Consider the following 18,608-nt stretch of genomic DNA (forward strand, 5'->3'; position numbering starts at 1 on the left):
TTTAAGGAAAGTACAAACTCGGCAATAAAAACAACACACGCCGTCACCGTTATTATTTGATACGATAACGTTGTGACATGATAAAAACGCGCGCCAACGCCACGCGCTGCCCAAGCCGCCTTTATGCTTGTCTATGAGCCAGATGTGTTATACGAATCCCATGGAAGAGACGATTAGGCGACTGGCGGGACGTCGGCTATTTGAATTGACATTTTCATATATAGATAGAAGACTACTATCATTAGAATTTAGATAACAGATTTATGTTGTGTGATATGAATGCGAGGACTACATGTATTGTACAGTTCTACTCATACTTCAAACACTACAATATTTGTCATTTTTGGATAATTTAATTAAGTTGGTAACACCGTCTTATCAGAATTATTGTAAATCGGACCCTTATCATTTTTCGGCTAACTGCCGATCCCCCGTAGCATATATTCCGCTTTCTTTGATTGTATATTGTAATATAATTTTCAGCCCGTGATGAGCCTGAGATATTTTTTGAGTTAAAACAATAAATAATTGTTGTTTACAATATAATATTAACATAAAAAATATTAAATTGTGCGCGTGATTTTATAGTTGTATGTTGTTTTAGTGTCTAGGTAATTGTGCCCTGGCCATCAGCATCTTCCAAGTTGTATAATAATTGTAAGTACCGTGAAAATTCATAAATACCATAAAAGTCCTTAATGCCGTTTTCACACGTACACACCGGTAGGTCCGATGCCGGCTGTTATTTAATCAAACGATCGCTTATACACGATAGTCCGGACCGGTAAATTCACCGGCCTGGTACTCGGCTCCGGAATATGCTATCGGTGTTGAACTTGACAATAAGAATGCCGGTCCGTTTTTATTTTAATTATGATTATTTTTGAAAACTATTCGAACCAGTTGTTATTTGAATAAATAAAATCAAAAAAAATTTAAAAATTGATTAAATACCTAAATTTGAAAAACTTAAATAAAAAAAGTTAATTAAATTTGAATAAATTCAATAAATACAATTTTAAAAATAAATTAATTGTTATTTGAATAAATTGTGAAAAAATAATTCAAATTACATTTTATACAATTATATTTTTTTTTTGTAAGAGAATTTGCATAACTCTCATTACTAGTAATTTTTTTTGTTATATTGGGCCTCATTTGGTGATTATAACTTTAATTATGATATTAGTTTACATTCTTTAAATTATTTCTATACTGTCTATATCCTCTCAATCTAGTAAATATCTTTAGCTTTATTTAATATTTTATTTTGTTAAAACCAGGATGCTGTAATATTACAAACATTAACGGTAAAAATGAATAAACATTCAATATTTATTTAATAATTAATAATGTTTACTATCTGCGTATTATTCTGCTACAATTATCTTGTCTAGAAAAAACCTAAAGCAACTTACGGTTATATATAATAGGAATATAATATAATTCAAAATCTAAAAGCATGGTTTGGAAACAGCTCATAAGAGTTGTTCCACGTCGTAACCGACAAAGTAGGAATTGCATTTTGTTAGAAAATAGACTAATATGTTAGTTTGCCAGCTGTCGGTGTATTTGAATTGGTAGATAAGAACTGCTTCATTATTCTTAATTTAATTAAACGACTCATTCACAAATTATTTGATCCAACAAGTAAAAAATATAATTAAAAATTATACCTACATCCTAGATTATTATTAGTGGTATCTCGATAAATTTCTAGCAGTCAAAAACTATAAACAATTTTTTTCATATTTGTTTTTAGTAAAAAAAAAAAATATATAATTTCTAATTAGTATGTTCTCTGTGTATCATTTTTGTATGTTCTGTGAACAATTAACTTTTTAAGATAACTGAAAAACTAGTAGACCGAATAAACATAAATTTTATGAAATTATTTATAATGTGGACAAAAATAACAAGCTTGTTACTTTAAGCTGTCTAAATTGTATCCAAATCCTACGTTAAGCTACCTATTTTAAATGTTTTTAATAGTTTATCACACGTGCGGTAGTTGCAATTATGCACAAGCTCCTATAACACATATTGGATAATTAAAAGAAAAAGTTGTATTACAATAGACAGGTCTAATGACATACAATTACTAAAATCTTCATTTTATAGTTTGTGATGTTAGTTTTTTTACTCCAATAAATTAGTAAACTTACTCTAGTAGATAGTAAAGTTTAACACCTTAAGTTTCGGTTAATAAATTGTTTTTTTTTATATTGTACATTGTGAAAATAAAACATTATTTATAAGTAAAAGTCTTGTTTGAGATTTCCTTGTCGAACATTAAGTACATATTCACTCATGTTACGTTTTATTTTTTTAAAACAATTTAAACACCGTCTTAAACTGTTTAAGAGGCAATATCTAACTTATTTAAAAATGCATGATAAAATATGTCATTAATGATAAAATCATAATATCGGTTAAGGTCAGTTCATGTTAACTTAAATTAAATATTACCTCTTAAAACAATCAAGAAAATGCTAAAAATTGTCAAAATTAAAGTAGATATTAGAAATATATTTATACTAACTAACAAATTATTACAGTTATCTATACAAACATGGATAACCTCAAACCGATACATTAAATTATGAACTAAGTTAGTAATTATTATACATACATTTGTTGGATGATTATTTTGGTAAATAACATAAATAATAAATAATTTTAAATAGATGATCGAAGAAAAAGAAAAATTTTAAAAGTTAAGTACAAAATATGTTTGTGAATGGATAAGTATAATTACAAATGAATCATGTTTAACACAATAATAAAAAACATATGTAACGCTAACAAAAGTAGTGATTTTGTAGGTAGGTACTGATAGTTATTACATTTTAATAAATTGATTTTAAAGTAGGTTAGTATACTATTTTTTGGTAAGATTTTCAATCTTAGTCATATTAAAGTAAAAACATGGAACGGTTATCATGCCGCATGAGTAAAATAAATTAAATGATTTTCTATTGTGTATAGGTTCTTTTTAGATAATACAGAATTAGTATGATGCAAAGCTAATTGTCATAAGTTAACTGTAAATATTTTTTTTTGAAATTCCATATTGTGCAGTTTGATTTGAACTGAACTTGGTAAGCAAATAAAATATTTCAAAATTTCAAGTAGTTATCTAAAACAAAACATAACAAACCATTTGAGGGAGTACTCATTTTATAATTTAACACCCAACTTGTTTAAGTCTTACCTGAAATTGGTCAACGACTAATAGAGTAAATAAAAAGTATCACGGCGTTATAAGTTGAAAAAATTTCAAATAAGAGTTATCATGAAATCGATTTCAGTAGTGTCGAATAACATTTTAATCTAAAATTTAATTAAATCGACTTGCAATTGAAAACATGTTGTAAGTACTTATAAATCGTAATTGTTAAAAGTTAAAACTATTACTAAATAGGAATAGACTACAGTATACAGTATACACCATCCGCTAAAGTAAGCAGATAATAATGAGTATTTTAACTTTTAAGGTAAACCATTAATGTCAATATGTGTTATCATTTATTGATTTATCCTAATATTGTGTACAGTAAATAAAATAGTAGAATGTTCTCTAATCATTGTATGTGAAATGAGAAGAGGTACAACAATATAACGTACCATTTACCTAATCTCCTACTTTCAGAAGTTTAGCTGTATTCCAAGTACCGACTACTTGTACGAAATATACGATAACTAAAAATATGCGAACGGTTGTCGTTGGTAATGAGAATTAATGTATTGAAGCGCTCCAATTTATAATCTTTATATATTAATAACTCACCAATGCATTATGCTAACTAAAAATGTTTTGGCCAAATTTTTAATTTTTTAGTTTGAACGATAATTAAAAAAAAAAACCACATCCCATTTGTAAATCAAAAGTTGCTATAAAAAAACTAATTTGAGAGGGGTATAGAACATAAAAATTTGTGGAAAATTGAGATCACATATTATTATTATTATTATTCATTATATAAAAACATAATGAAAAAAAAATGTATTTACTAATTAAACCCAGTTAGATGTTGAGTAGTTCACGATAAGTTGATTACCCTGTATATATTAATATTTTATCTGTATTATTTATAACTTTTTTTTGTTTCAATATTGGAAAATTATAGTTAATTGCATCAAAACTGAAAACCATGATCAAAGTAAAAGAAGAATATGAACAATCCAAAGAACTTACTACCAAAGTCGATGAAGAAAAAACAAAATCTAATTTTATTCCAGAAAATGAAAAGTCAAATAATGGTGTAGCGCCCCAGACCTTAAATGATGTCAATACTTACAAGTAATGTGATATTTTAAATACAAGAAGTAGGTACATTTTGTTTATAAAAATTAAGGAAAAGTTGTGTGATTAAGAGGTAATTAGTTTTTCAAAAGTTCAAAAGTTGTTCATTTAACATTCTATAGCAGCTTAGATAAAGAGGTTGTTCTCATTTTTAATAATGATTATAATTACTAATATGTAACTATATTTTTTACATATTTTTGAAGTATAAACTTTGTAATAATGTAGATAAAGTAACTTGATGTAGTGACGCACGCACAATTTAAAAGCTTCAAGGAGCTCTAATCAGTTATTTTGTACATGCTAGTTTGACAAAGTTCTTCTTCAAAACTTGGTTAATAACTGATAGCAACTTACACAGAATTTTATGTTTACAGAGTACATTGTTTTTAACTATAATCGCTTCCTTTTTGAGCTTGAAAAAAATTATTTTTGTTTTTAGTGTTATAAATAAGTACAACGGTACGGCTGTGAAAGTTGAAAAAGATATATTGAATGGTTATTGTTTCGAGTCTGTTGTGGAAATTGAAGAAAACAGATTTTTGGATATAAAACTGATGAAATACGAATTGGACAAAGTACGGAATTTTGTTTGTGACATTTGCAAAGAAGCGTTTACTACTAAAAGAAAAGTGGCTGGGCACATTAGAGAAACACATAGTGTAAACAGGACACTCCAGAAAAGTTGTGGAAAAAATGTTGTTGGAAACACACTTAGGTAAAGTGAATCTATATTTTATACTTATAGTTATCAACTTTGTCATCGTTAAAATAAAGGCGTTTGATCGTCTTTTTTTAAACTCTATAAACAGGTACTGACTAATCTATAAACTTTATCTTTTTAGTAATCGAATTGCACCGAAGATAGACAGTAAAAATTCTGCAAAAAAACTGGGATTGTTCCATTGTAATTTGTGTCAAAAATCGTACATCACTAAAAAGCAAATAACATTACACATAATACAAGCCCACCAAACATTAACAATCAAACCCTTGTCACGAAAACCTTACTCTAAACATTACAATAAGAATTCTAAAGCATTAAACAAAAGTGACAGCCAAAACTATAAATGTAATGTTTCTTCAAGGTCATTTCCAAGGTCATCCGGCCTCACAAATCACCAAAAAGTGCACACAGGGAAAAAGCTCTACAAATGTAATGTGTGTTCAAAAGCATTTTCACAAAAATCTGACCTCACAATACATCAACCCGTTCATACTGGTGAAAAGCCATACAGTTGCGATATGTGCCCAAAGTCATTTTCTTTTTCATGTCATCTCAAAACACACATACGCATGCACACTGGTCAAAAGCATTACAAGTGTGACATATGCTTAAAGTCGTTTTCTGATAAAAGTCAACTTACAATACATCAACCCGTGCATACTGGTGAAAAGCCATACAGTTGTGATATGTGCCTAAAGTCATTTTCTGTTAAATCTAGACTCACAAAACACAAACTAATACACTCTGATATTAAGCCATTCAAATGTGACGTATGTTTTAAGTATTTTACTGAAAGATCAGAACTCCAAATACACGAACGACGCGTGCATACTGGAGTAAAGCCCTATGAATGCAATTTGTGCTCGAAGAGATTTTTTGATACATCTGAACTCAATAGGCACACGCGCACACACACTGGTGAAAAGGCATTCAAATGCAATGTGTGTCATATTTCATTTTATGAAAAATCCCACCTTACAAATCACGAAAAAGTGCACACAGGAGAAAAGCCCTATAAATGTGATGTGTGCCTCAAGTCTTTTTCCCGCAAGGACACTCTCGCTACACACGAACGCGTGCATACTGGCGAAAAGCCCTATAAATGTGATGTGTGCAAAAAGACTTTTTCTCAAAAGGTCCACCTTGCTCAACATGAACGCGTGCACACTGGTGAAAAGCCCTATAAATGTGATTGGTGCTCTAAGTCATTTTCTGTATCATGCAGCCTCAAAACCCACAAACGCGTGCACACCGGTGAAGGCGTTAAAAAGCCTTATAAGTGTGACATATGCTTAAAGTCGTTTTCTGGTAAAAGTAAACTTACAATACATCAACGCGTGCACACTGGTGAAAAACCCTACAGTTGTGATGTGTGCCTTAAGTTATTTGCTAGGAAAGCCCACCTTACAGTACACTCAAGGGTGCACACTGGGGATAAGCCTTTCAAATGTGATACGTGCTTTAAGTCATTTTCTCAGAAATATTATCTCAAATCACACAAACGCGTGCACACCGGTGAAAAGCGTTTCAAATGTGATATGTGCCTAAAGCCATTTTCCGACAAATCTCAAATTAGAAGGCACATGCGAGTACATACTGGAGAAAAGCCCTACAAATGTGAGTTTTGCGAAAAAGCATATTCTCAAAAACCTATGCTTCAAATACATAAACGCGTGCACACTGGTGAGAAGCCCTTCAAATGCACTGTGTGCTTAAAGTCATTTACTAATACAAACGACCTTAAAATACACAACCGTGTGCACACTGGTGAAAAGCCCTATAAATGCTCCATATGTTTAAAGTCGTTTGCTCAAGTGTCTTACCTCACAATACACAAGCGCGTGCACACTGGTGAGAAGCCCTTCAAATGTGACGTGTGCATGAAATCATTTTCTGTTAAATCCAGCCTAACAATACACAAGCGCACACACTCTGGGGAAAAACCCTACAATTGTGATGTGTGTTTAAAGTCATTTGTTTCTAAATCTCGCCTCACAGATCACCAACGCGTGCACACCGGCCAAAAGTATTACAAATGTGATATGTGCTTAAAGCTATTTTCTTTAAAATATCAAATTGTAAATCACATGCGAGTACACACTGGAGAGAAGCCCTACAAATGCGCCGTTTGCCTTAAATCGTTTTCTTCTAAAGCAGCCCTCACAAAACACATTCGCACGCACACTGATACAAATGCCTAGAAAATGTGATACGGGCTTAAAGAATTATTTTCTCAAAATCAAACTTTGGACTATTTGTAAGTGTGCACACTGGTGAAAATAATAAATGTTTATATTCTTTTTGTACCAAAAAATATGATCAAATAGACCCTTTTTTACCTCGTTTTTTATGTAATAATTATTTGTATAATTTTTTGGAAGAATAATTAGTTTATACCTAATAATAGGTAACACTTAGTCCAAATAAACAATAACAAATATGTATGTTCTTAATTTAAAATAAACTTTTAATTATTATAACTTAATCATAATGTTATTATGTATTTAATGTTAATTTTTTACATTATTATTGTACTTAATGTTACTATTTGTATTATTATGATTCATTTTTTGTACGTAAATACTAAATTTAACTTTTATTGCTCTATACTTGTATTATTTATTTTTGTAAGTTATCATTCTTAATAATTTAATTAATTTGTCAGGTAGACACTTAATTAATGGCGAACCACGGAAATTGATTTATGACAAATGTTAAATATTGATAAATGTTTTCAGTAAGTCGTTTAGAGTCAGATATTTAAAACGTTTGGCCAGAACATATTAAGACTATACTATCATCATAATATATTAAAAGGAGTTTATATATCGGAAATGGTCATATAATTTTTAGGACATATCCTTGTAATGATGTATCTGCGTTTTAATTAAATCTAAGTACATTAACAATGATAGTGTTACCGTGATCAGAAAAATGTATATATATTAAAAACATATATTTTTTAATTAACTTATTTTGTTTTTAACCCTAATTTTCGTTTTGCAGTCTCTATACTCTCTCCATTCCTTCCCGTTACCAGACAGCATTTTCACTTCAGTGAATCTATACAATTAAGTTATTTTTACAATAACCAGCTGATTTTACAAGAAATAATGTTATTAAGTTAAAATTATAATTTGCAAGAACAATAAATTATATTGTTTAACACTTACTATTTAAGAACGGAAATAATGTTTTTGGTTATACTCTCTTGGATTAAGTAAGGCCTATGATTTTTGGCAAAATAGCTACTGTATAGTTTGTGTCACAGCATAGTAGGTACCTATAAACCAGTACACCCAACATGGGTTGTGTAAACTAGTTACGTATTGAAGTAATTAGTTTTATGATCATAAAAATACCGATGGTTTGGTAGGTATTACGTATTATTACATTAGGCTTGTAAAGTGAAACACGCTATAAAGGGTTGTAGCGACAAATAAATTGGTAAATTATTAATTTTGTCAATATGTTGTTGTTAAAATATACCACACAGACAATATATTTACTGAGTAACACTATTTTTGGTTTCACAATTATTTATATATATTTATCTTAGAAGAAAGCAGCGCTATCAACAGTATTGATACGTACTGAGAGACCGTATGAACCAAACTAGTTGGTAATTTTGAGTTTTATTGGGTGTTATTAATTTAATACCAATTTACTGTTTAAAGTCCTTGTTAGTCTGTGATATCCTAATTAAACGCGACGAGAAGGCAAATGTTGTTTAAAATCATTCTTTAAACCTTTCTAGTTATCTATTTAATTTGGTTTCATTAAGATTTTTATCAATATTTAGTTTTTAAAATGTGCTTAATAAAAGATATATTAAATCTTTTATGTGTAATTCAGTTCACACATTTTTGTAGTTTAATAGCTTTTTATTTTATACCAAATAGGTGATTTTTATTTTATTAAGCGAGAAACAAGTCCAGAATTGATAAAAACGCTTTTACCGCAACGACACCATGATCAAGGTAAAATAAGAATACAGTCCAAAGAATAACGTTCTAAAGCATTTGAGGAAAAAACAAAACCGTTTCACAATAAAAATTTAAATAATGGTGCGACGACTCGGAACAATCGTAGCAATACATATAAGTAATGTGATACTATAAATATGAGGAATACATAATAGTACTAAATATTAAAAAATAAAAATGTGTTTGAGGCATTCCGTTGCTTGTTAGTTACAGGTTATTCTCCATTGATTTACTTTACAGCGGGAGTGCGGTATCTAATAAATACTTTCAGTTTTAGATTAGTAATTTAAAGAGTGCTGTAACCAAAATTTAAAATTGTTGTGAAACTATTAAGTTTGATTTTGAATATTTCACCTCATGACTACAGACGTGTTACAAATCACCTTGATTTGGTTTCGCTAGTTTGATCTAACATTCGATGGATGTTAGAAGTCTACTTTTAAACCCTACTACTGTAAATCTTTTTTTATGCTGAATTATATTTAAACTCAATACTATAAACCTCGTCTTTGCTTAATTAATTTAGTTAAAACTTATTGTGTAAATACTAGTATAATAAATTATTGTGAGCACACCGACGAAAATCGGATGTTAATGGAAATAGTTTGATTAGCGACAAATACAGCCAGTACAGTGTGGTCGGGGCATAGTGGGAACAGAGAGGTCATAGGTCTACAGATATTACTATAACTGAAAGCGATAAAATCACTTTCAAATAAACGCTTCGATGCGAATATGTGGATAGTATGTTCAAACCAGTTATAGTTCAACTATTAAGGTTACTATAGATTTACTGATTTTTTTTTTTGGTTGTCAACGTACATAAATCGATTCAGCGGTTTAGAAGATCGTGGGACCAGCAAAAATGTACTTAAAATTTAATATTTAGTCTTGTGCAGGGTGGATACGATAAGGGTTGATCGTCTGTCTTAAAAAATTTACCGTCACAGTTACCCATATATCGTAATTAACAATATAATGAAAATATTTTCATTACCCGTTGACTGTTGATTCACTCACACATAGCAACCTAGAAACTGACTACGGCCAAAGTGTGAATTTACCCTATTTTTGGTGTTCTTTCTTAATAAAACAAAAAAACCTGACTACAGATTTTTGAGAAAATTGTATATGTTATAGTTTCATTTTAGATCTACCTTCGATATAATTTTCAGGTCTAAAACTTTGGTTGAAAAAGTGAAATAAAGAAACAATCGTAGATGGTTTTATTGAACTATATCCGAATCCGCGGTTTATGAGCGACGAATTGAACCGTCATATTGAAACCTTTTTTTTTCTTTTGATGTATGTCATTGTCTTTTTACGATTGTTTAAAGACAGATGTTTAGTTCGGCTACGTGTGAACAACACAATTATCATCATTCGTACCACGTATTAGACGTCGTGCAATATCACAGTGTAAAATTTTAAATCTAATTAATGAAGTGTCAGCTATTTGTATCTTTACGCCAAGTACAGATGCATTGTGAAGTTTGTTTTATCGTTTTGCTTTTTGTATTTTTTCAAACAAATTGTCTGGCATGCGAAAACCCCGTGGAAATAGATAAGGTTGCTCTTTTAAATAGCGTTCGCGTGAGGCCGGGCTGGAAAAAAATAAAAGGCATACTGATCAACGACCCTACACATGGTAATATTAGTATCGATGCTCTAACGGGAAATAATGTCTGCCAAGAGAACTACGACAAAGCTCTGCAATGCTTTATATTGTTTTTAAGTTGCAGATATGTTCAACATTTGAAAGCGCTTAAATATGCATGGTTGGGCTTTGTCGACGGTTGTCGTGCAGAAAAAAATGAAATTGATTTCGCATATTGCGTTTGTGAACTTTATTGTGTGATCAAAGAGTCAATTCAGATGTTGATTCACATGGAAGATGGTTTGGTTGCCATGGAAAAACTTGCAACGAACACATCTAGTTATTATCACGAATATCGTAGCATAATAATGCACTTTAAATCACTCGTGTTTGGTCACATTAATCAATATCCAAATCCGGATTTTTTGAACGAAGACGACGGTGTTAACGAACGATTCACCCAAGACACATTTCAAAGTATTTCTGGTATAGTAGGAGACGAAAATATGGATTTTACGGATCATAATATAAATAAAGGTTGCACTATTGAAAGACTAACTAATTTCAGTTATTACTATTTATCGCGTAATTACAGAAAATTAAAGAATACGTCTCGATATTCAGACAATGAATACGTTTTTATTAGTCTAAGAATTAAGTCGTTTTACAAAAGTGTAATTGAAGGTGATTATATTGAACTAGGTCTGGAACAGTTAAAATCGAGACTCCAATGAATTGTCCATTCATCACCATACAGAAATACAATTTTTTTTTTTACCACAAACCAAATTGTAACCAAAATAATGTTTTGACCGTTCTAGTAGGTACATTTTATTTGCAGTTTTTTTGTAATAATGGACATATTGTTTGTTATAAGTTTGTGCTTAAGATTAGGGTTTCAAAAATATGGCAAATGTTTTAAAACAAAAAAAATTTCTATTTACTTTTTAAGTTATAAAAAAAATGATTTGTTGTAGGTGTAATAATTTCTAATAATATATACTTGGTTTTGACACTAGATTTTTTTTTTAGGTTTATTTATATTAATACTATAATTTGTAAACTTACAATCTGTTGATTTATAATCTCTTTAAATTATCTATATAAAAAAAAATGTACCGTATAGTGTAAATTGAAACATTTTAAATCTGTGTTCAGTAATTATTTGACGGACAATTCAATTTTTTTTGGTCAAATGTTAAAATACAGATTATGTTTGTTACATTAGTCATACATTGTTAATTCACAATTTAACAAGAACATAAAATAATGTTGACTTAATAAAAAACACATTTTATTTTCATACATTAATGCACTTTAAATCACCCGTATTTGATTACATTATTTAATAACCAAACCCGGATTTTTTAAACGAACTTGAACGACATTAACTAAAACTTAACTGAAGACATATTATTGCAAATTATTTTTAGTATAGTATTAGATGAAATGGATTTACCGAAGCTTAACAAAATAGAAAGTTGTGTTATTAGTAGACGATCTCATATGAGTTATTATTATTTGTTGGCGAATTACAATAACTTAAAGGATGACTTCAAGTAGTTCTTTTGAATGAATACATTTATGTAAGTGAAAAGTTAAGTTGTATTACAAAACTGTTATCTTAAAAGATTATTACGGCGTCGGTTTGGATCGTTTAAAAAATGTACCACAAATTAATCATAATTGTCATGACCCAAATAGAATCACATGCTTCTTCAATACAACCTAACGAATAACCAACATAAAATTTTGTTGTTTTTTACAGTACGTCAATATTAAAATAGTAATTATGTTTGAAAAATGTGTAATTAAATGTTTTTTTACAATTTATAAATATTAATAAGGTATTAAGTTAAATAAAAAATTGTTTTTTTTTTTTGTTGTATTTTATTCATAATTTCCTCAAGTTTAAGAAAGGTTCACATTTGTAAATTTTTTTTTTTTATATTAATTGCTTGATAACTGAAGGTAAACAGTCATTATCTAATATTATATACTTGAGTTACGGAAAGAATATTTGTTCGCATTTGAAAAATATAAAGTTTTAAGCAATGAAATTGCTTGCAAAATAGTAATATCGAAACGGTTCTTTGTAGTAGTGAAATAGAACTGTAGAATTATAACAATACTTTTTAATCATAAAACACAAGTCTCACATTTAGGTATAAAATTTTAAAATTATAAATATGATTTTATAAAAAAAAAACTGCACACTGCTGTAAAGATGAGAAATATAAATCTAACTCCAATTGGAAATCATCATTAAATACACCTTATCGCTTGTTAATTTTTTTTTTTTTTTTGTAACACTATATACCTATGTGTAAAACACATTTATGAATACTTGCAAGAGGGGGCTATTTCTTATACAGTGCTAAGTATATCATTGTAATAAGAATATTATTTTGTAGTATTTACGTTAAGTATCCAGCACAAAACACAACAAATATGTGGCTGTTGTTTTAGTTTAAAAGTATGAGAAAGTGCCGAATGAGTGTAGTACTATGTTAAAATGATCACTCCAAAAAAAAAAAAAAAATTATTGTAGTTTCAAATTAATCAAATCCACATTTCTAAATTTTCTATTATTTTTTAAAGTAAAAATATTTGACTATATATTAAAACTAAAAAATACTTTAACTATGTAAAAAATAGGGTCACGACGTAGATAAGATACATAATTTGTCAGTTATCAATATTCAGTATTTACTACGAACTGTGATACTATCAATGATCGAATTTTAATCATATTACCATATTTCCATGATATTATTTTTTCCCATGGGATACCTAAAAATCTCTATATCTCTTTTTAACGATATCGACCCTCGGACCCGCGTTTGAATAGTTACCTATTACCGCTACCTACTTTAGTCGACACTCGCTATTGTGTCCCCAGCTATTGTTATCAGTTACACAAGTGACAATATATTATTATCAAATTCAATTTTTTTTTTTTTTGTAAATTGTAATATAATTTTAAAATTTCTGTCTAGCCCGTGATGAGCCTGATTTATTTTATGAAGTAAAACAATAAACTATTGCTGTGTTTACAATATATAAATATAAAAAATATTAAATTGAGTGCGTGATTTTATTGTTGTAAGTTGTTTTAGTGTCTAGGTAATTGTGCGCTGGCCATCAGTATCTTCCTGGTTGTATAATAATTGTAAGTACCGTGAAAATTCATAAATACCATTAAAGTCCGTAATGCCGTTTCACACACACACACACACACACCATTTAGAATCACAGCGCCATCCTGGGCCGGCTGCAATGTAATCGAACGACCGATTATACACATAGTCCGGATCGATAAATTTTCTAGCCCGGTACTCGGCTCAGGAGTATGCTATCGGTGTTGAACTCGATAATTGAAATGCCGGACCTGTTTGATTTTAATTATTATATTGTTGAAAAATATTCGAATAAGTTGTTATTGGAATAATAAAATAATATTTAAAACCCTTAACCATAAAAAATGATATACTCTCCATGTAGATGACGTATTTTGGCAACCATATAGGCATTTTCAACGCTTACAACAGACTGAATAGGTATAGAAGGAGGTGATAGCCCGTAATCGGTTGCAGTCTGTTGTTAGCTAAAGATGACAACATTGTTGCCGAAATAGGTACATTGAATACGTAGTGAGTATATAACTTGTTATGGTCAAGGGTTTTAAATATTATTTTATTATATATCACCATAATAAGTTGCTTAAGATTTTTCTAGATTATTTGAATAAATTGTGAAAAAATAATTCGAATAACGTATTATTCAAATACATTTTTTTTGTAAGAGAATTTGCACAACTCTCCTTACTAGTAATTTTTTTGTTAATATTGGGCCTCATTTAGTGATTATATATTATAATATGATACTAATTTACATTCTTTAAATTATCTCTATACTGTGATATCCTTTTATCAATCTAGTAAATTTCTTTAGCTTTATTTAATGTTTCATTTTCTTAAAACCAGGGTGCTGTAACATTACGAACGTAAACAGTAAAAATGAATAAACATGTTCTTACCTAGTTATTGTTAGTTTTGTTTTTATCAATATTTAGTTAATAAAGTTTACCATCTGCGTATTATTCTGCTACAATTCTCTTGTCTACAAAAAACTTAAAGCAACCTATGGTTATATATATATATATATATATATATTAAGGAAATTAATAATTAAAACCCTTAACCATAAAAATAATACAATATGCGTTTACGTATTTCAGCAACAATGTATGACAACATTGTTGCTAGCACTAACGACAGACTGACATCCTGTCAGCCTAAGTAAGATGACAACATAGTAGTCAAAGAATGACGCATACAGTGTATTATTTTTATGGTTAAGGGTTTTAAATATTTCTTTACAATTCTCTTGTGTTAAACACGTTATTGGTTTTTTTTTAAATTACTATTCTATCTGTATTATTTATAACTTTTTGTTTGTTTCAATATTGGAAAATTATAGTTAATTGCATCAAAACTGAAAACCATGATCAAAGTAAAAGAAGAATATGAACAATCCAAAGAACTTATTACCAAAGTCGATGAAGAAAAAACAAAATCTAATTTTATTCCTGAAAATGAAAAGTCAAATAATGGTGTAGCGCTCCAGACCATGAATGATGTCAATACATACAAGTAATGTGATATTTTAAATACAAGAAGTAGGTACACTTCGTTTCTAAAACTTAAGGAAGAGTAGTGTGATTAAGAAGTAATTAGTTTTTCATAGCAGCTTAGATAAAGAGGTTGTTCTCATTTTTAATAATGATTATAATTACTAATATGTAACTATATTTTTTACATATTTTTGGAGTATAAACTTTGTAATTATGCAGATAAAGTGACCTGATGTAGTGACGCACGCACAAATTAAAAGCTTCGAGGTGCTCTTATCAGATATTTTGTACATGCTAGTTTGACAAAGTTCTTCTTCATAACTTGGTTAATAACTGATAGCAATATTATACACAATTTTATGTTTACAGAGTATATACTTTGTAAACATAAAATTTGTTACTTGTTACATAATTACTGTTGTTATTGTTACATTGTTTGTAACTATATTCTCTTCCTTTTTGAGCTTAAAAAAAGTTATTTTGGTTTTTAGTGTTATAAATAAGTACAATGACACCAATGTAAAAGTCGGAAAAGATTTATTGAACCGATATGGTTTCAGGTCTTTGGCGGAAGTTGAAGAAAACAGGTTTTGGGATATAAATCTGCCGAACTACGAATTGGACAAAGTACGGAAATTTGTTTGCGACATTTGCCAAGAGTCGTTTACTACTAAAAGAAAAGTGGCTGGGCACATAACAAAAACACATAGTGTAAAGAAGACACACCAGAACAGTTTTGGAAAACATGTCGTTAAAAATCAATTTAGGTATGGTGAATCTGTATTTTATACTTATAATTATCAGCTTGTCATCGTTAAAATAAAGTCGTTCGATCGTCTTTTTTGTAAACTCTTTAAACTTGTACTGACTAATCTATAAACTTTATCTTTTTAGTAATCGAATTGCACCGAAGATAGACAGTAAAAATTCTGCAAAAAAACTGGGATTGTTCCATTGTAATTTGTGTCAAAAATCGTACATCACTAAAAAGCAAATAACATTCCACATAATACAAGCCCACCAAACGTCAACAATTGAACCAGCGCCACGAAAACCTATCTCTAAACATCGCAATCGGAATACTAAAGCATTTAAAAATAGTGACAGCCAAAACTTTAAATGTAATTTGTGTTCAAACTATTTTAATGAAAGATCAGAACTCAAAATACACGAACGACGCGTGCATACTGGTGTAAAGCTCTACAAATGTGACTGGTGCTCAAAGTCATTTTCTTTTTCATGTCATCTCAAAACACACATACGCATGCACACTGGTCAAAAGCATTACAAGTGTGACATATGCTTAAAGTCGTTTTCTGATAAAAGTCAACTTACAATACATCAACCCGTGCATACTGGTGAAAAGCCATACAGTTGTGATATGTGCCTAAAGTCATTTTCTGTTAAATCTAGACTCACAAAACACAAACTAATACACTCTGATATTAAGCCATACAATTGTGCCGTGTGTTTACAGTTTTTTAATGAAAAATCAGAACTCCAAGTACACGAACGACGCGTACACACTGGTGTAAAGCCCTACGAATGCAACGTGTGCTCAAAGAGATTCTTTGTTAAATCGGGACTCAAAAAGCACAAACGCACACACACTGGTGAAAAGGCATTCAAATGCAATGTGTGTCATATTTCATTTTATGAAAAATCCCACCTTACAAATCACGAAAAAGTGCACACAGGAGAAAAGCCCTACAAATGTGACGTGTGCCACAAGTGCTTCTCCTACAAGGGCACTCTCACTACACACAAACGCGTGCATACTGGTGAAAAGCCCTATAAGTGTGATGTGTGCAGAAAGATTTTTTCTCAAAGTGGCCACCTTGCTCTACATAAACGCGTGCACACTGGCGAAAAGCCCTACAAATGTGACTGGTGTTCAAAGTCATATGCTGATTCATCCCACCTCAAAACTCACAAACGCGTGCACACTGGTGAAAAGCATTACAAGTGTGTCATATGCTTAAAGTCGTTTTCTGATAAAAGTAAACTTACAATACATCAACGCGTGCACACTGGTGAAAAACCCTACAGTTGTGATGTGTGCCTAAAGTTATTTGCTAGGAAAGCCCACCTTACACTACACTCAAGCGTGCACACGGGAGATAAGCCTTTCAAATGTGATACGTGCTTTAAGTCATTTTCTCAGAAATCTAATCTCAAATCACACAAACGCATGCACACCGGCGAAAAGTATTACAATTGTGATGTGTGCCTAAAGCCATTTTCCGACAAATCTCAAATTAGAAAGCACATGCGAGTACATACTGGAGAAAAGCCCTACAAATGTGAGTTTTGCGAAAAAGCATATTCTCAAAATACTTGGCTTCAAATACATAAACGTGTGCACACTGGTGAGAAGCCCTTCAAATGCACTGTGTGCTTAAAGTCATTTACCAATGCGAGCGACCTTGGAAAACACAACCGTGTGCACACTGGTGAAAAGCCCTATAAATGCTCCATATGTTTAAAGTCGTTTGCTCAAGTGTCTTACCTCACAATACACAAGCGCGTGCACACTGGTGAGAAGCCCTTCAAATGTGACGTGTGCATGAAATCATTTTCTGTTAAATCCAGCCTAACAATACACAAGCGCACACACTCTGGGGAAAAACCCTACAATTGTGATGTGTGTTTAAAGTCATTTGTTTCTAAAGGTGACCTCACAAAACACCAACGCGTGCACACCGGCGAAAAGTGTTACAAATGTGATATGTGCTTAAAGCTATTTTCTGTAAAACGTGCACTTACAAAGCACATGCACCTACACACTGGAGAAAAGCTCTGCAAATGAGATGTATTCTTGAAATTGTTTTCTAATAGAAAAGAATAAATGTAAAACCTTTGAGTTAGAAATTATCTTTAAATAGAACTTTTTAACCTCGTTTTTATGTAATTATAATTTTTTATTTTAGGAACTAATAACTAGTTTATACCTAATATTAAGTAACACTTAGTGTGTAAATAACCAAATACTCTTTTTAATCTTAATTTAAAATAAACTTTCAATTATTATACCTTAATGTTATTATGTATTTAATGTTAACCTTGTACATTATTATTGTACATAATGTTACTATTTGTATTATTATGATTCATTGTTTATACCTAAAAACTACATTTGAAATTTATTGCTCTAAACTGTTTTATTCAAAAACAATATGTAGTATCTAGTAGTAAATAATTATACAGTTAAACAAGTTACAGTGCATACAGATAAAAAAAAAACACATCAGAGTAAAACCAATACCTTCTCGCTTTGCATCGAAGCTAAAAGAGATACCCGTAAATTTGGGCAATACGCTATATTGTATTAATTTTTTAATTTACTTCTTTGGTTT

The 18,608-nt window shown here is 30.1% G+C and overlaps 2 protein-coding genes across 7 annotated transcripts in view; one reads left to right on the top strand and one right to left on the bottom strand.

Annotated features, from left to right (window-relative positions):
• The first annotated feature begins 460 nt into the window (after nt 1-460).
• LOC126839534 (zinc finger protein 271-like) lies at nt 461-18,255 on the top strand. Of its 6 annotated transcripts, none has more exons than XM_050574893.1 (5): nt 461-657; nt 4,131-4,303; nt 4,749-5,024; nt 5,152-5,312; nt 16,308-18,252. In XM_050574893.1, the coding sequence occupies exons 2-5, from the start codon at nt 4,155-4,157 to the stop codon at nt 18,059-18,061; spliced, it is 2,340 nt and encodes a 779-aa protein (XP_050430850.1). In that variant the 5' UTR covers nt 461-657; nt 4,131-4,154; the 3' UTR covers nt 18,062-18,252. The 6 variants fall into 6 exon arrangements, with proteins under 6 accessions (XP_050430850.1, XP_050430853.1, XP_050430854.1 ...); XM_050574896.1 differs by lacking the exon at nt 5,152-5,312 and having other exon boundaries at nt 16,147-16,498; nt 17,174-18,251; XM_050574897.1 differs by lacking the exon at nt 16,308-18,252 and adding an exon at nt 6,570-7,427 and having other exon boundaries at nt 5,152-5,381.
• The window catches only part of LOC126839536 (uncharacterized), a 40,714-nt gene continuing 36,052 nt past the window's right edge, over nt 13,947-18,608 (bottom strand). The window contains exon 5 of the transcript XR_007685917.1: nt 13,947-14,007. The gene's annotated coding sequence lies outside the window, so the exon portion shown is untranslated. The remainder of the gene's footprint in view (nt 14,008-18,608) is intronic.

The sequence above is a fragment of the Adelges cooleyi genome, unplaced genomic scaffold (genome assembly GCF_023614345.1).
Source record: "Adelges cooleyi isolate 19-005CV unplaced genomic scaffold, UGA_ACOO_1.1 ACOO_flye_CR_arks_rails_tigmint_CR_PRNA_306, whole genome shotgun sequence".
NCBI classification, from domain to species: domain Eukaryota; kingdom Metazoa; phylum Arthropoda; class Insecta; order Hemiptera; family Adelgidae; genus Adelges; species Adelges cooleyi.

Bases quoted from the DNA above. Each gene is read 5' to 3' on its own strand.
- LOC126839534 (XM_050574893.1), top strand. From the start codon at position 4,155: ATGATCAAAGTAAAAGAAGAATATGAACAATCCAAAGAACTTACTACC. The intron at 4,304-4,748 runs GTAATGTGATAT...TTTTGTTTTTAG, and splicing joins AATGATGTCAATACTTACAA to TGTTATAAATAAGTACAACG. The intron at 5,025-5,151 runs GTAAAGTGAATC...TTATCTTTTTAG, and splicing joins GTTGTTGGAAACACACTTAG to TAATCGAATTGCACCGAAGA.